The sequence below is a fragment of the Pocillopora damicornis genome, chromosome 9, assembly GCF_964200805.1.
Source record: "Pocillopora damicornis chromosome 9, jaPocDami1.2, whole genome shotgun sequence".
Taxonomy (NCBI): domain Eukaryota; kingdom Metazoa; phylum Cnidaria; class Anthozoa; order Scleractinia; family Pocilloporidae; genus Pocillopora; species Pocillopora damicornis.
This window is the reverse complement of record NC_142678.1, coordinates 22,978,890-22,996,630: the sequence shown is the minus strand read 5'-3', so window position 1 is coordinate 22,996,630 and position 17,741 is coordinate 22,978,890. Positions and strand designations below refer to the sequence as shown.

Here is a 17,741-nt window from a genome sequence, read left to right as displayed (position 1 = left end):
TAACACTAGTGCATTCTTTGGTTAGACCGCAAGACATAGCCTTTGACACTTTGTGCCTTATAACCTTGAGGGAACACGTATGTATTGTTTGATGATATGAATGGTGGTAAGAATTAAGAAAAAAAATAGGAATACTGGAAGATTCGACAGCTTCTGGTTTAACAAAGTGACGGCTGGTAAATCGCGTTTTCAAATTCTCTGATAAAAGACGTCCGTCAGTTAACTCAGGCAAGAGCCAAGAAAAACCGCTTTTGAAGCGTTTTCTCCTTGTTGGAGTGCCGGGTAAGCGATTCCTTTTCCTTCTTCACTCATTTTTTTTTCTGTCGGGCTTATCGTCCTCACGAATGTTTGTTTCGTTTCTTTCCTTCTACTTTCTTTTTTCCTTCTTTTGACCGAATGTAAGATACTTAAATTTTTATTTTTTTCAAAACCAAACTCCCGTACATGATGTTAAATTGAATTTTTTGGAAGGTTTGCTTTGTAGTCAAGGCCGTGCGCAGTTTCTTTTCGACGCACTGAGTTGACACATGCTGATAATAACTTATGAAGTATTTGGTTAGATTTTTTGTCTGAATTTGCCACCGCGTTCTGATAATCACTACTTGTTGTTGTTGTTGTTGCTGTTGTTCATGTTCACGTGCTGATATTTTTTTTTCTCTTCAATCTCGGGCTAAAAATTTCCATTGAAATTTCAAGTAGGCTTCATCTAGGATGTTCCACATGAACAGAGAAAAAGGCAGACTCATGACTTTCATCACAAGCTGGGCAACTATTGTAATATGACATGCACTTTAAAATAAATACACCATGAGGAAACCAAGAGAACCGTGTTTCCTTATGTTCTTATAAGGAAACAGGAAATAAACCTTATCATCCTTATGACGCACATACAAAAAGCATATTTCGTCCATGGGGAACATAAACTAGTTTCGAGTGGTTTTTTTTTTATATGTATATTTTGAACAGCTACAAACAAATATACCACCAGATCTTAGGCGCGAGCTCTAAAATTGGCCCGATGTTACACGTCTGTCTTTTTTCACGTGACACAAGTATACGATTTCAAGATTTCGCTGATGCAACTTGACTAAAATATCAACGAGATCGAACATTCCTTCTGGTCTTCGCCAAAGGGTAGCCTGACTATTTCATGCAACAGGTATGAACTCGTATCTTTATTCACATCTATGGAGTTGCTAACGTGCTTTATGCGCCCTCTGATTCCGAACAAACGCACTTTGATCAAAACAGAAAGACCTGGTTTAATGGAAAATCTCGATATGGCCTCAAAATTGCGTGTCCTGGGCTTAATATCAGCTCATAGCAAAAAAAAAAAAAACACATTAAGACCTCTCGAGTAAATTGCTCTACAGACTCCTCCAGGAGAATAAGTTGGTAAGCTCTTAGAAGATTGAAAATTTATTCTAAGCAAATCTTTTTCTTTACTTCTGATTTAAATGGCTTAAAACGAAAGGAAATTACCACCATTACGCCAGTGTCACCCGGTCTCATGAGTAGTTTCAAAATGGAGTCGGAAGCGTAATTATATAATTATTGGATTTAGTATCAGTTGAACAAGGGTTAAATCAAAGCTAAAGCAAAACTTTCAAAATACTCACGATTGTGAGGAAAAAATGAACGTAATATTTAAGATTTAAGCATCGACACGGATATATTTAACTCTGTGACTATCCCATTACATGGTTTTGAACATACTGATCCAAGAAAATTTGAATGGTCTGTAAGGCTCCAAAGATGAAGTCCTGGGTATGGCGAAGTCTTGGAAAGCAACTCGAGGTATCGTTAGCAAGGCTGAGGGCCCTGAGACAGACGAAAAAAGGCCTGTTTATTTAGGGGAAAAATGAGCAAGTGTTTCCGGTGTCCTTTTTTTGAGGGCCTGTTTATATGGAGGTGGAGAACCCCAGGTAGGTGAAGTAACTCGCCTGGCCGTGGTCCAAAAATAGCCCGCGTTTACTTACAATCCGGGGCCGGCGTGAAGTTTCTCGAGCTTATTGTCGCGCTTGCAATCAGGGATTTAAGATGTCACCGCGGCGAATTGTTTTAAAACGTTGCCAAAAAAAGTTATTTACAACATGTGAATGTACTCTTAAGTTCAAAGTGAAAACTTGACTAAATTGCCGTCGAGTCTTCATTGCTAATAGGGCGTTAAGTTAGTGTTTTGATGTTTCAGCTGAGTATGGGACGGCTAAGAAAAGGAAAAGTTATAAAACACACGTGTTTCGCTACCCCTTGGCTCATTTTATCTCTCTTTAATATGAACGTGACCCCGGCTAAGCGGGTTACTCCATCTTGAGCGGTTTACATGGCAAATTGTCACCCCGGCTGACAGGGTTACCATACCAAGCAGACCGGGCAACCCGCTTGGGTGGGTCACCGCACCTACCATATAAACGTGATTAAGATAAAATAAGAGATTATATGGACAGGCGGGTTACCCCACCCAGGTGGGTTACCTAACCTACCTGGGGTCCCCAACCTTCATGTAAACAGGCCCCTAATTGTCAAATGAGCTTATCAGGGCATGTGTCATCATGATAAGAATTTTGGTGATTGAAGCTCTTATCTAGCGTTTCATATTACAAAAACTTGATATTTTTGGAGTGCATAGCTTTCACCGGTTGTTCATTACTAAAGGTTGTTCCTCCGGAACCTTGACAGGATTTACTCAACAATCTATTCACGTTTGATTTAATTATCGAGACACAAATCATCCGATAATAAAAGCTCTGCAGGGAAGATAATACATTCGCCAGTTCTCAAGAAACATTATGTACGTAGCTCTTGTAGGACCTCTCCTAGAGCTAATGCGTGATAAGACTGGGACGGCTCTTCCGAGCCGTTCCAGTCCAACGCATACGGATTTATACAGCGGCATTTTTACAGTTTTCCTGACAGATTGTAGGTACCAATTACATTCCTGGAAGGAGAGAGGCCTGGTGAGAATGAAATGTCTTGCCTGAGAATATAACTCAGTCAGCAAATCAAAGCTCAAACCGGAATTTTTTGATCCGAAGTCCACCGCACTACTTATGTTTCCTTCCTCTGATAAAATCTTTTCAAATCATTTCACAGAATGGCTTTGACTGTGGATCAGATACTGGAACGAATTGGTAGCCTCGGATTTTATCAAATTCGCCTGATTGCTATTCTAAGCTACATAGAGTGGTTCAATATAACATTTCAAGTCATGGTACCAACGTTCATCGCCGCTGAACCTAATTGGATGTGTGTGGCCAATCACCGCTCGTGTAACCTGACTGGGGAGTTTAAACCCGGTGATGACCTGTACATGAAACGATGTGATATGCCGAGAGATTCCTGGAAATTCGCTGATGATTACACGTCAGTAGTTACTGAGGTCAGAATTCATTATAGACAATAGACAAGTTCCTGAGATAGTATGTTGTAGGATCCGGGTCACAGAAGGCCGACGAATTACCGGGAGAGGAAATCGGCAGGGTTTTTTGCAGGAATTTCAGGAACAAGATAATGGAGATAAACGAATGATTGGACGAGAGAAAATCAGGAGAGAGAGGGTTCGTGAGAGGCCCCTTTTTTTACTCTTGCTGACTGCCTAGAACAGGCCAAAAGTTTGTACGTGAAAGGAAAACTTTGGTTTTTCCCTGATGGTCTTGCGGCACGTATTTGAGCCTCGTACAACCTTTTTACTTTTTTGTTTAGAGGATATGATTATATGGCGACTCTTCGAAAAAACGTAAAATAATGTTTGTAACAATTTCTTATAGTTCGACTTGGTTTGTGACAAAGCTCTGCTTGGAACCATTTCGACTTCACTCCTATTTGCCGGCTGGCTTGTGGGCGCGTTAATTGGCGGAGTTTTATCAGACAAGATTGGCAGAAAACCAGTACTGTATATAGGATCAATGACTTGTAGCATCTTCGCCTGGTTGGCTGCTTTCCCAAATGTCTTCTGGCTTTTCATTTTATTCAGGCTTCTCGTTGGCATCTGTCTCGGTGAGTGAAGCTTTTCTTTTATCTTTTCTTTAAGCTTAAAAGTATCCCTTTCGTCTTGAGTTCTTGGGAGCGGTTCACACATCTTTACTATAGCATTTCATTGCTCCGATTCAGCGCTTCTGAGCTCCGTTGTTAATGCACTCTCTTTAATGACCGACATGCATTTTGATGAGGTTCTGTTTCCGACATCCTCCCCCCTCCTCCGCACTTGACTCTACAGAATTCGCTGCGTGTCTGTTCGATGTCAGATGACGTCTTTAAATTCTATTACTCGGAGCAAGAGAGAAGCCAAATCAACTTTTTCTCACAGAAAAAGTGAGAACCAAAAAAGGTTTAAAAAACGGTTCAATGTACACTTAACAGGGCACAAAAGAAGATCAAACTGGAGTAAGCGGGAGAAATCTAGCCCGTCATTTATTAAACCATTCAAATTCTGTCCTTTATTGATTGATAACATAAAATTTAAGGATGAAAACTCTGTGGAAAGAAATAGAGGGATACTGAAGAAGTTCTTCGTGTAAGCTTTGCTGATCTGACGCACCGTCTATTCCATCAGGTGGCGGAGCCATGGGAATCTACGTGCTGGCCACTGAGTTCGCGGGCGTCCGACATCGCCACGTGGCTGGTACGTCACTTTGGTATTCATGGACCCTGGCACTAGTCATGTTTGCAGGGCTCGCTTATGGCATTCGTGACTGGAGATTCCTTTCAATCACCTGTGCGGTACCTGGACTTATTTCCTTCATAGGCTGGTGGTAAGCGTTTTCAGATGAAAATCTCTTACTTTTGTTAATTAGTTTAAGGGCCTCTTCAGTTGAGGAGAGAGCTGTGTAATCTACCGAGGACAAACCCTCCCAACGGGTACGTGCTGCTAAACAGGATATGGTTTCCAGGGTCTTGAATTTTAAACAGGGTATGCATTTTCAATTTTTCCCTTCTTGAACAGGGTATCTTTGCAGAAGGGCATGGAAAAAACCATCCCCATGTTAACTAACATATCAAGTGTTGGTGGAGGGAGAGGGGGGGGTGGCCTGCAGAGATTAGTGCCAAAATTTAAGCTTTGCTTTCTGTTAAGCCTCTCTGATAGAGTTTCCCATTGAATTTTTTCCTGCTTAACTCTTTAAGGTTCACCCCCGAATCATCGAGGTACTTGCTGCTCAAGGGGAAAGTTACGGAAACTGAGCAAATATTGCGACGCATTGCTGCCACAAACAAGAAAACCTATCCAGAGGAGCCTTTAGTGGATCCGAATGCTGATGGCAAGCTACAGGATCTAGGTGACGTCAGAGATTTATTTCGAACAAAAAAGATGTTGCACAGGACTCTTGTTTCTTGGTATGCCTGGTGAGTGTCGGTAGACTAGTGAGTTTCTCCGCGAAGACAGGTGCTTGGATTTATGTTGAATAACCTTCCACAATTTTCTTTTAAATTTTCTGTGTATCGTATATGGGCTTAGTCTGTCTTCAGCTACTTTCTTACAAGTTCAAACATTTTTGAGAAGGTTTTGAGCTCCTTCTTGCCAGGGGAAAAGTATTTCTGGGAGTATTTTTATTTCAGATGGAATTTTGTACGTAAAAGACAGTCAAGAAGATGACATAGAATTTTCAACTGGTGAAACATAATGAGATTTTTTTTACAAGAAATTCGAAAGTGATTTTTTTCACCAGAATTCCTTTCTTGTTACTATTGTTGTCTTTTTGTTCTATTCCGCAAAGCGATTCCACGTTGCCGTGCATTTTTCCGCACAGATCACAGATTACGTCAAAATGTGGTAAGAACAAAAAAGTGCCACATTTTGACAACACATTTTGTCGTTTTTTGTGATCTCTTACTGTTCAGACCCACGGCAACATGAAATATGTTTGTGTTACATAATAAAGAAGCAAAAAATGATTAATGGTGACGCTATCGATGCGTCTGTTCTCCAATAGTAAGAACTAATCAAAATACGAGTATAATTCAGTTCATCATACATACAGTTTTCAATATAAATTTGAACAAAATACACTCCTAAGAGTGGAGCATCCCGCCCGTTACAGATGCTGTAAAAATCATAAAGATTACCTTGTCAGCAACAAACGCGCACTGATTTTGCTTACAGGTTTGTAAATGCTATGGTGTATTATGGTGTATCGTTCAGCACTCCAACTCTTGGCGGCAACATGTACCTGAATTTCTTCCTGCTATCCATTATTGAGATTCCTGCAAATTATGTCGGCATCTGGGCCATGGGAAAGTAAGTCTGTAACGCATGCCATCTTTAGTTTAATTTGATTTCGTGAAACTTGGAAAACTAGAAACCATGGATCCGACTTGCACCATCCTCATAATTTTCACCGGACTAGACTCTTGGTGCAAAAAAGTTGGCCTCTTTCCTTTGCGTTGAAAGTTCAGTCCGGACGAGACATTACTGATTTTACATAGGGAAGGGCTGTTAAACAGGATCCTGTTTTGAGGAGATTCGATCTCATCGCTCCCCTTTTCTTGTCGGAACCGACCTTTAAATTTCAGGTTCATGGACCGTAATGATTACAATTTCTATTTTGATAGTCTAAGAAGCAAGTCGTTGTCGTTTGAAAAAATAATCTCGTTCTTTCCTCACATGAAATTTTCTTTTTTGCTTACTTTGTTCATTTCAGGTTTGGTCGTAAAAAATCGCTGATTTACTGTCTGATCCTTGCTGCCATTGCGTCGACTGGTGCTGTTTTGTTTACTATGTTCGATCCAGGAAATGACAAATGTAAGTTTCGAAGGTAGAGATGGACGAGAAACAGAGTAAAAAGACACCGAGTGGTGAAAAGTGGATGGATGACCACTTAGCAGTAAAACAAAAGATCAATAACGTATCTCAATTTCACACCCGCCAAAATGAAAAACTAACACTGTTTTTACTGTGTTCTTCTACTTTTGCATGTGAATTCACCAACCTAATTTTCCGTGAAAGAAACTCGGACAATTGAGGAAAAGGAATCCAAGGAATATCCTAGAAGAGTTGCTATCAGTTTCAATTCTGTCGCTAGCATGAAAATTACCAAGGAGATGTGTGTTCTTGATTTCAGAAAGCGCCATTAAAATAACAAAGTGACGATTGGAAAAGTATAGGGGAAAACAAACTCCAACTGTGTAAATCTACATTTTTTTAAAATCTTTCCATGTATTTTTGTTCCTTTGTTTTTCAATAATTTTCTTTCACTCTTCGTGTATGTTTTTTTCCCCAATTTCTCCCTCTACTTCTTTAATGGCCTGTCTTTGTCAATTGAAGGTCTTTTGTGTTTTCAGGTTATGCTGCTGGTAAGATCATCATGGCTCTTGCTGCTAAGTTCTTTGTATTCATCTCGTTTGATGCAGTTTATGTTTACTCCGCTGAACTGTTTCCAACGGCCATCAGGTTAGAGTCCTATCTACCTTTACTTTCCGGTACATTTAATTTCCACAGTTAATAACTTTTGATGATCCAGCATTATGAAACACGGATTTATGCAATCCACCTCAATGCGCATGTCGTTGAGATCTTTGCGTTGCTCGATAAAGACACTGCTCCTAGGGGAGGGTTGGGGTGAGGGGTATGCCACAAAAGAATGACGCAACTGATGGGTGACGTCAACAAATTTTAAAAGCGAACAACATAGGAGAAGGCTCATGATTAGGGACTGCTGACAATGCAAAGAAAGCAATACAACAGTTTTTTTTAATAACTGTGAAGTCGTATCATAATTCCTTAGGTCATATTGGGGGTGGGGGGGGGGAAGGTGCACGCCCCTTGCACCTCTCCCCTAAATCCGCCCCCCTGAATGAACAAGTTCGGACCGTTGCAACTGTACACCAAGAAAAACAGGAGTGCCTGGTAAAACTTTTCTTTTCTCGACGTTTTTGTTTGCAGAAATATTGGAATGGGTACCTCTACATCCGCTGCCAGGATTGGTTCATTCTGTTCACCATATATTGTTCATCTTGTAAGTATCATGCACAAGTCAACGACATGCAAATCCATACAAAGGGCCAGTTGTTGTATTGGAAGTTAGCACTAATCTTTAAAACTACAGGAATTGACGTTATTTGTGGGTTTTATCCTAAAGTAAGGCAAAAGTAAAAAAAAAAAACACAAAACAAATATAAACTACCGAGTTTTCTGGCAAGCCATAAACATTGAGTATTTAAGGGAAAGATGTTTTTCGTCTTGTCACGAGCGTGAGACAAAGAAAAAATTCTGAGTCCCCATGAGGAAACGAACTTCAGACCTTCGGATTCCGTGCTCCGATGCTCTACTGAGCCACAGAGACTCTACGGTGAGCGAAGTCTATTACGAGGTTCATATGACACGCGTCTTGCATACTGCTAGGATCAGCATATCCTCATGGGGACTCGGAATTTTTTCTTTGTCCCACGTTCGTGACAAGACGAAAGGCATCTTTCTCTATTTCATTACCAGGCTCAAAACTTACCATCTCCTTTATTCTATTGAGCGTTTAAGTTACTCTCATCTTCGCGTCAATCGCCGGATCCTTTCAGCCAATAAAGGGTTTCTAAACAAAATGGCCACATTGATGTTTGGATACCTTCTGTCTGCTGACTCTCACGACCTAAGACTTTTCCGCATCATTTTTTTTCTCACAGACGCGCGTACATCCTCTCCTCCCTTACGGCATCATGGGAATCAAAGCCTTGTTAGCCAGTCTATTGTGTATGACTCTACCGGAGACGAAAGGAACACCCACTCCTGAGACGATGGACTCCGAGGAGGGAGTGGAACTAGGGATTCAAAATATGGCCATGGACGACATACAGCTAAACGATGAAAAGGAACAAGTGAAAGATCGTGAGAAAATGAATAATGGGAAAGAGAATAATGAAGATAAAAAGAGAGAAAAAGAGAATTGTGGCAACGAGATGAACAGCAGTACAAGCATCGGAGATGATTCTTTTCATGACACTGCTTTTTGAGATATGATCTTTCGTCTTTGTCAGCTTAACATTCTCAGAGTGTGATGCGAGGATTTTGTATTTGAGCTGTCTATTTTTAGGGTTTACCACATATACATCGCTTTTTAGATTTAGCTGTATCATTAGTATAGGTAATTACATGATTTCGGATGCAATTTGGGATAAATCAGCACCAGCAAATTTTTTAAAGGCTAACCAAATTGCATGAACCCGTGGGGTGAGTGCAATCTGTATTCTTTAAAAAATTTACGGATGGTCTGTTGTTACAAAGTATTACAAAGCGTGATGGTCTGTTACAAAGTGCGACGAGTGTCGCGCTTGGGAAATGTGTTTACTTGACGGTTAAAATCTGTCTTCGGGAACATTTTTATACGTGGGCGAGGCTGGCAGATTTTGGAAAAATTGCGTTAAACAAAAGAAATCACAATGGTATATGTCAACGCTTGTCAGCGAACCTTGCCGATTTGATGTTTCTTGTGCAAACTATGGAAAATTTCTTCAACAGGACACATGATCGCGATATCTTTCTTCCCAGCAGTAAACATGCAGTTCTCAACAAGTCAAAACACTGATAGTTACCTCACTAATGCGACTGTTCTCCTTCGACTAAAAAGGTTTTTTTCTTGTTGCGGTTACGCATTTCAATTGTCATTTTTCTCAAAAAATTGAAAACTTTCCCTTAGTGCGACCCCTGCCTTCTTACAAAATGTGAAATTTCATAACAAAGCGCGATAATTTTGCTACAAAGATCGTGACAGGTATTACATGAAGCGAAGACCATAACAAAGTGCGACAGAACCACTAATCAAAAAGTCGTTGCGAACATCCTGTCTTTCTTTCTATCGAGCATGCCTGTGTCACTGACAATGACCTCTGGGGTACTCCCTGTGATATACCGCGGGGGGTGTTGACCAATATTTTCAATGTTAATTCTGTTGCTTTAGGGTAGCTGGGAAAACCTTTCGTTCTCCTGACCGATCCCAGTTCCATCAGCTAAAAGTTCCCAAAGGTAATAATCGGTCACACTGGTACATTAAGTTTCCCGTGAGTGGACTGTCATCAAGTCACGTTTCCCAGGGACAAAAGTCTGTAGTGTGACCACAACAGAAAAAGAAACGGTTACCGCCGCCTTTAATACCTCCCACCGCGGTCTGGCTTCAATGTTAGGGTTTCGCCTTACGGCTTCCTTTCCAGGTACAGCCGCTGATTACACCATTAGTAGCCGCTTGTGGAAAAACTTATTGAAACTCCTGGTACTGCGGACCACCTTTACGAGAAATTTGAGGGGAAAAGCGCCCCAGGAGCGAGGTCGAGGGTGTGCATGGCAGTAACCCCATCCCCCGCCCTCCGCCCGTCACTTATTATTACATTTGTAAATTATCAACTGAGGAATGCATTGTTCTCGTTATTTGACCTCATTTCATCTTCAAACATTCATTATTGCTCGGAATTTTACGCATCCTTGTGGCTTACAGGCGAGTTCTTGAAATATTTGAGACGATTACAAGCAACGTGCCCAAAGGTAGGGTCATTTGCAAATATTACTGTGAACATTGAATGAATTCACAGTTCCTCTGGGATATTGTACATTGCACGAAGAGGCCGCCTTGTTACATGATCGGCACACATTCGTTGTGTACCTGTTTGCACTGGTATCCAACATTAAAGCGAAACTAAGTACCGGCTTTTGACGTGCAAAGCTATATAAAGCAAAGTTTTTGTCTCTTCTGTGCGGTACACTTTTCGATTATACTCTTCCCAAAAACTTTAGAGGCAATCATAGCAGCGGAGATGAACTTCTCTAGCGCCTAAGCCAGGCGGCAAAAGATAGGCCGCCCCAAGGATCGCCCCTGGGATTTCTTGGTTCCGATTTGCACGATTTAAAATGGCAAAATTAAACGGTGAATTGACCCCTGAGGGTAAATGAAGGCCAAAAATTTGGCAGTTGTTCTTGAGTACTTGGTCTGTGCAACTGTATGAAAGTAAACAGTTTTTGAATGAACACTTACTAGTTTATTGGGATGAAACCTAGTACTTGAGTATTAGCTCCTAGGCATTTATAATACGCGAATATCATATATACGCGAAATTTTCCTCGGAAACCTGTACGCTCTGGTCTTTTCGTGAATATATATATGAGATTATTCGAATGTTGTGAAGACTTAATTGCATTTGACCTGCTGTTCTCAATTTGCTTGCTTAGTCAATTTCTATGATCGGGAAAAAAATACTGGTCTGGTTTTCAAACTGTTATTAAATGAGCAATTGGCGATAAATTTGGCCGTGGGAAAGAACAGCAGACTGTGCAGGAAACTGTAGAAGGTGGGTCAGAATTGGTGAAATCCTCATTTATTAAACTATTTTCGTGTTCAGGGCCTTTGGCACCCAATTTTCGCTTTGTTTCATGTAACCTGCACAGTCAGTAGTTTTGTGAGCGCTAGGAAAAGTTGAGCGACAGAGCCACGCGTAATAGCAGCAAAATTCTCTTGTTTCTGTCACGTTTAGATTCATCGAGTACCCAAAAATTCGTCAGCCATGCAAGCTGGATTCACATTGTTACGTATCACTTGAACGCAGCTGACAACTGGTGATCATATTCATATAATTGTGAACTAGTGCAAAGCACAAGAATTACGAAGCGCAAGGGTAAATAAGGCGCGCGTGTGTCCCCTTCAAGGAGGAGACACGCCTCGCACGTTTACATGCTAACACGTGTTCTGCCATGCGCATCACCGTTATTCACGTGTTTCTTTGGCGGGGCGTTTTTTTTGAATAGAATGTATATTTTGTCTGAAAATTAAAAGGTTAGAGACTATTTTTTGAGCCGGATTCTTGTTTTCTTATCTTTCTTTTTCTACTTCTTCGTATTTTAGTCCCACCTCGAAAACTTGGTGCGATCGCCGTGAAACTGAAAATGGCTTTGAGTGTGGATGAAGTGTTGGAGAAAATTGGCAGCATGGGTTTGTACCAGATCCGTCTCATAATCATCTTGAGTTACATTGAAATGATTAATTTAACATACCAGGTGATGTTGCCCAGCTTCATCTCGGCTGAACCGAAATGGATGTGCGCCGGTAATAACAGCCATTGTAACATTAGTGGACAATTTGACGCTACGGATGAACGGCGATGTAAAATGCCTAGAGAATCCTGGAAGTTTGCTGACGATTTTACATCTGTAGTCACAACGGTAATTCAACTCACTCAAACGTAATTACAGTACAAAAGAAAACCTGTGAGTGGATGAAAATTAGAGGCGTAAGTAGTGACCTCTTAGGAGGAGGATGTGACGGAGAGGGTGAAGTAACAAAGGAATTCAGAATTTTCAAAAGAGGGTTTTAGTATCATAAACTCTACCACAAGAAGATTTTGGTACTAGGACTATTCTGCGCAATATGATGTAAAATATTTTTCAGGTTTTAACTCTCTTTTAGTTCATAATTTGATTCTTTCGTATTTGCACTGGTTATTTGTGCTGCTTGCACATTTGTCGGGTTTGCATACAAGCGGTGTTAAATCTCTTTTGTTTTTGTGTATCTGTTTTCGAACATACCATTTATACCTCCGCTATGTTATGCATTTCAGTTTGACTTAGTTTGTGATAATGCCATTCTGTCGAGCCTTTCCACATCTCTCGTTTTCGCTGGCTGGTTGGTTGGTGCACTTGGTGGAGGTGTTCTTTCTGATAAAATCGGCCGTAAACCCGTTTTGCTGATCTTCACGTTCACTACAAGTTTGTTTGGCCTTCTTGCCTCCTTTCCACATCATTTCTGGCTGTTTATCCTGTTCAGACTCTGTACAGGTTTAAGTATAGGTATAGAGTTCATAACATTTACGATTTTTTCTCTGATTATACGTTTATTATTGCTATAGTTTTAACCGTATAATCTTATCTGTAAGCGTGCTGGACTCTCGATTGAAACGTACAGGTTCACGTCTTAAGAGATGGACCATGTCAAAAACTGATATTGAAAGAGACTTACAGTTGTTTTTAAAATAATTTAAAATAACCCAGAGAGATAAAATGTCTAGGAAGAGCTTCATTAAAAACAATATTTTAACTATTCGAACAAAATACGAAGGTTGAAAATTGCTGGTCCTACAGGCTGAGACAGTTAGAGAACGGCCAGCAGACTGACCGCGTCGCGTACATGAATGATTGTTAAATTTTATATAATTACTAACGTCGATATCTGGCTTCTGAATATTGCACTAATTCACCGTAAAGCAGCGCTTACTTCTCTTAGTATGAACAATATTTTTTTATTCTTGTACCAATTTTTTAGGGGGCGGATCCATGGGAATGTACGTGTTGGCAACAGAATTTGTCGGCAAGAGGCACCGGCATGTCGCTGGCACGTCACTGTTTTACTCGTGGGCTCTGGGTCTTGTTACGTTGGCAGGATTAGCGTATGCGGTGCGTGACTGGAGGATGCTGTCAATCATGTGTTCTGCACCCGGCCTGATTTCTATTTTGGCGTGGAGGTGAGTAAATATAAGACTTTCCAAGCAGGGGAGGGGATGCACAGGAGTGGCATCAAACTCGACCTGTGAGGTAACGCATAATGCAACAAAATATGTGTGAATTTTATGAGTTCTGGAACTCGTCGAATTCGCAATTATTGTTTTTCATGGTACCCTCATGGCTTTAGCTCATTTTTCTGTCTTTAAACGAGACACTGTCACAGAGTCTCTACGACTCTTTCCATTCAGACGTTTAAGAGGTAACAGCAGAGGGTAGGGAAAATTTAGGATCCAATACGTCCATGAGGAGAAACACTAAACTCCCGGTCATCTAAGACTTTGAAGACTAAAAACTCTCCCACAGTTTCCAAGTTACAAGGCAGTATGACTTTTACTATACAGTTGGATACGAAGAAAATTTCTATTGTCCTTAATCTTGTTTCAAGGTTTGTTCCGGAATCGTCGAGGTATCTACTACTCAAGGGTAAGCTTTCTGAGACGGAAGAAATCCTTCGGGAAATCGCAGCAACAAACAAGAAGAAATACCCAGAGGAACCTCTATACAACCCGTGTGCTGATGGGAAAGTTCAACAGATAGGTGACATCAGAGATTTATTTCGAACCAAGAAAATGGTTCACAGAACTCTGGTGTCTTGGTATGCCTGGTAAGTAAGTAGCAAAGGTGCCTACGGCGTGTTTCAAAGAGTTTCGCAAGACTGAATTTAAACCAAAGGAAAGCGCGGGAAAACGCGAGAGATCAATGGTTTTTGTATGAATCTGATTGGTTGAGAAAGTGAGTTTTTGAGCCAATCATGGAGTGTCCTAATTCAAAGCCAGCTTACAGACTTAAAAACTACTGTTTATCTTTGCTGTTGTCGAGAATAATTAGCAGATGTGAGAGCTGTAAAAATACTTTGGTAAACCCAGGACTAGTGTCCACAACAAATTCTTAGTGATACAATATTTTGCGGTCATCTGGTGGCTTTCCTTTGGAGGTTTGTAAACGGCATAGTTTATTATGGTGTATCGTTCAGCACTCCTACTCTTGGTGGCAACATGTACCTGAATTTCTTCCTGACCTCCGTTATAGAGTTTCCCGCCAATTTCGTGGCCATCTGGATCATGGGAAGGTGAGTGGTGACAGAAGCACTCAGTACCTAATGCAGCTTTCTTAAGGCGAGAATTGTCCTGTCAATCAAACTTTTTTTTTTTTATCAGAATGTCAATATTTCATTCTTCCCTGTGTTTTTATGTGCATCAGGTTCGGCCGCAAAAAGCCTCTGGTTTATTTCCTGATCCTTGCTGCGCTCGCCTCAACTGGTGCAGTGTTATGTACAATGTATGATCCGGGGAACGATAAAGGTATGATTCAGACTGGATGAGGTCGTACCATCATATTTGCTGGGTTAACTCCTCATCTTCTCCCTTGTACTGTTCTTTTCATTCCATTTCTTTTTTCGAATGTTCGACCAGATTAACAGAACAGAAAAAAGCGAGCGATAAGTTCTAATGACACGACGAAGGAACTGTAAAGGATTGTAAAAAAACTTTCAGTCGATTTTAGTCTGCGATCAGTTACCCTAGGAGCAAAGCATGCGCATTAGTACCCTTTTGATGAGTACGACTTTGTTGAATCAGCGATTTTTCCGCTGTTTCATTCGAATGGAAAAACAAGTTGTTAAAATTCGTCACCTGTCCCTCATAAGGATTCCAACCCGGCCTGGTTCGATGTCGCGATTGGGTGCTCTTCCAAATGAGCTATTCAGAACTCTTCGGCCAGTTAAACTTCATACTTAGTTCTTATCTGACATGCGTCCTGCATACTACTGGGATTAACAGCATCGAATGGGTTTTACAAGGAGAGAGGTCTTTTTTCGGTATGCTGTTTTTTTCCCTCCAGCAAAACTATGCCTGCAACAAGCTAAACAAGTATCGATGCAAGTAAAAAAGCCATGTAGCACGTGCATGAAACTGATTTGTTTTTACCCTTGCTCTGTTTTCAGGGTTCATGGCTGGTCGTATTCTCATGGCGATGTCAGCAAAGTTCTTTGTGTTCATCTCATTTGATGCCGTCTATGTTTACGCTGCGGAACTCTTCCCAACAGTCATCAGGTAGAAATTTTCACTCAGAATGATGTAAAATTTCGCGTTTTTAGTTTACTAATGACTTCTACAGCATTTTTCAGACAGGGCCTTTAGTAACTGTCTGTTACAGAAAAATTGGGCATTTTTGTTTTCCTAACTAACTACAATGCATCAGGTATTATTTTTCACTCAACAGCGTAAACTTTTGGCGTTTTTTAATTTATCAGTGACTTCGAGAGCTTTTGTCAAAGACAGTGCCTTAGTAACTTACTGTTATAAAAACATTTCGGGCACTTTCCAATTTTCTTGGCGATGATTTTGTGCAGCAAACAGAATACCCATTCTGATTATAACTTTTTGGTTCATCATTCTTCACAGAAACATAGGAATGGGCACATCAACAGCCTCTGGTCGGGTTGGCTCGTTTTTATCTTCTTATGTAATTCATCTGGTGAGGATTTTTTTCTTTTTTTTTTCTTACATAAAATAGACCAGATAATTACACTTCCTTGTTTTGCTTTGCCATTAGCGCGCTTTAATTAAAATTAGATGGGACAATACCGAAATAATTACAACAATAAATCAGAACAAAGATAAACTTGCCAAGAACTGATGATTACCCAAAGTAAAAGGATGTAACAGCTTCAAGCGCGGGAAAACGCACTTGACCGTTACGTCATTGGGTTTGTTTTTGTATCTGATTGGTTGAGAAAAAGCGCGTTATCTGAATCAATTGCGGTGTAGAGAAAATAATCGCAATACAATCCGGGTTTCCGTATAGCTTTCATTTCAAAATTAAACTTATCTCCTCTGCCTCTGATATTTTACTTTCTCATAGCGATTTACTCACCCACTCCTCCCGTACGGCATCATGGGAGGCAATGCATTGTTAGCGGGAATCCTTTGCCAGACTCTGCCAGAGACAAAAGACTTGCCAACTGCTGAAACTATGGAAACCGAAAGCACGGAAGAAGCATATATGGCATTGAAATCAGCCGTAGATTTCAAAGAGAAGGAAGACGCCGATGGCAAGCAACTCACCATAGCCGACCCTGTGAAAGACACCACAAACAGCAGAGCAAACCTCGTAGATTACGCTACATCTTTGTGATTGTGTTTTCTCTTTTAGTTTTTTTTTCTATCTTTCCGAAGTACTTCTTTTGGTTCTCCTTCAAGTTATGACAAGTGTTAGTTTTGGACTTAAATGTTTCAACGAAGGCAGAATCTGTTGAGGTGATTCTTCAGTATTGCACTGCGTATGCTGTATTGCGCAAATAAGCGCGCGCATTCCTAGAACATGGTATTGGTTTTTGCAGTCAATGTACGAGGTAAATTTGGCCTATCAGATCTCTTTATCAAACATGGTGACTTATTTTTTTCATTGTAGTTCTCGAAACAAAGATTGGTAGGGAACATTCAAGGAAAGTTACAAAAATCGTTCGACCTCTTTTCTTTCTGTGGAATCACCTTTAGTTAATGAATGATATCTGCTAGGTGAACTGACTCTTACAAATTGACTTTGAAAATTCTTCCTGGTCATATTCTAATAACTTCTCTCTACGAAGAAGAGATTTTTCCAAGATAATATCTATTTACTACACGTGCGTCAGTTTCGCGACACTATTCCTTAGAATGAAAGCAAACAATGTCTACACTGCCTTGCTCTAAATTCGAATAGGCGGAAATTCCCTTACTTGTCTGAGCCGAAAGGAGTGAAAAGTATTTAGGTTATGTTCCAGGCTTAAGGGGACATCCTACTTTGGATAAGAACATTTTTTTGTACGTTTTTATAACTTAGGAAATCATTTTGAATATCTTTTTATCTCTTAGGACATTACTCTGATCATCTTTTTAAAAAAATGAATCGAAATTATTCTCTTTCGTAAATGATTTATCTCTTGACTAAGCTCCAGAATTAGCAGGTTTGTCTATGATTCCTTCTTTAAAAGTATCGTATTTACTCAGCTTTCACGTCTGACAAACATTTCCCTCGGCAAAGCCATTTAGATTCGTAGCTACAATTCATAATGATAAATGTTGTTTTTATAATGAGGTGCGAGTAGTCCTGAAAAGGAATGGTTACCATGGATACGGTGACAGTCACCGATATTTGACAAAGTTCGACATTTCGGGAATCTCTAGCAATCTTTATATCGTAGCCCCTCAAAATTTGTATTTTGCATTTAGTTTTGTTATAAAAAATACCAACAATTAATAAAGTGCTCTTTTTTCTCCACGAGCGATCTGTCGCGTGA

The 17,741-nt window shown here is 40.3% G+C and overlaps 2 protein-coding genes across 3 annotated transcripts; both read left to right on the top strand.

The window, feature by feature from the left end:
• Positions 1 to 110: 110 nt before the first annotated feature.
• Positions 111 to 9,503, top strand: LOC149040770 (organic cation transporter protein-like). Of its 2 annotated transcripts, none has more exons than XM_089182863.1 (10): positions 111 to 282; positions 3,094 to 3,379; positions 3,768 to 3,996; positions 4,553 to 4,751; positions 5,122 to 5,340; positions 6,098 to 6,232; positions 6,636 to 6,736; positions 7,276 to 7,384; positions 7,877 to 7,949; positions 8,611 to 9,503. In XM_089182863.1, the coding sequence occupies exons 2-10, from the start codon at positions 3,095 to 3,097 to the stop codon at positions 8,935 to 8,937; spliced, it is 1,677 nt and encodes a 558-aa protein (XP_089038989.1). In that variant the 5' UTR covers positions 111 to 282; position 3,094; the 3' UTR covers positions 8,938 to 9,503. The 2 variants fall into 2 exon arrangements, with proteins under 2 accessions (XP_089038989.1, XP_089038988.1); XM_089182862.1 differs by lacking the exon at positions 111 to 282 and adding an exon at positions 1,022 to 1,159.
• An 816-nt stretch (positions 9,504 to 10,319) lies between these two features.
• LOC113675871 (solute carrier family 22 member 15-like) lies at positions 10,320 to 16,737 on the top strand. The gene is made up of 10 exons (XM_089182864.1): positions 10,320 to 10,459; positions 11,811 to 12,127; positions 12,523 to 12,751; positions 13,224 to 13,422; positions 13,848 to 14,066; positions 14,397 to 14,531; positions 14,663 to 14,763; positions 15,405 to 15,513; positions 15,865 to 15,937; positions 16,325 to 16,737. The coding sequence occupies exons 2-10, from the start codon at positions 11,852 to 11,854 to the stop codon at positions 16,595 to 16,597; spliced, it is 1,614 nt and encodes a 537-aa protein (XP_089038990.1). The 5' UTR covers positions 10,320 to 10,459; positions 11,811 to 11,851; the 3' UTR covers positions 16,598 to 16,737.
• Positions 16,738 to 17,741: the final 1,004 nt, after the last annotated feature.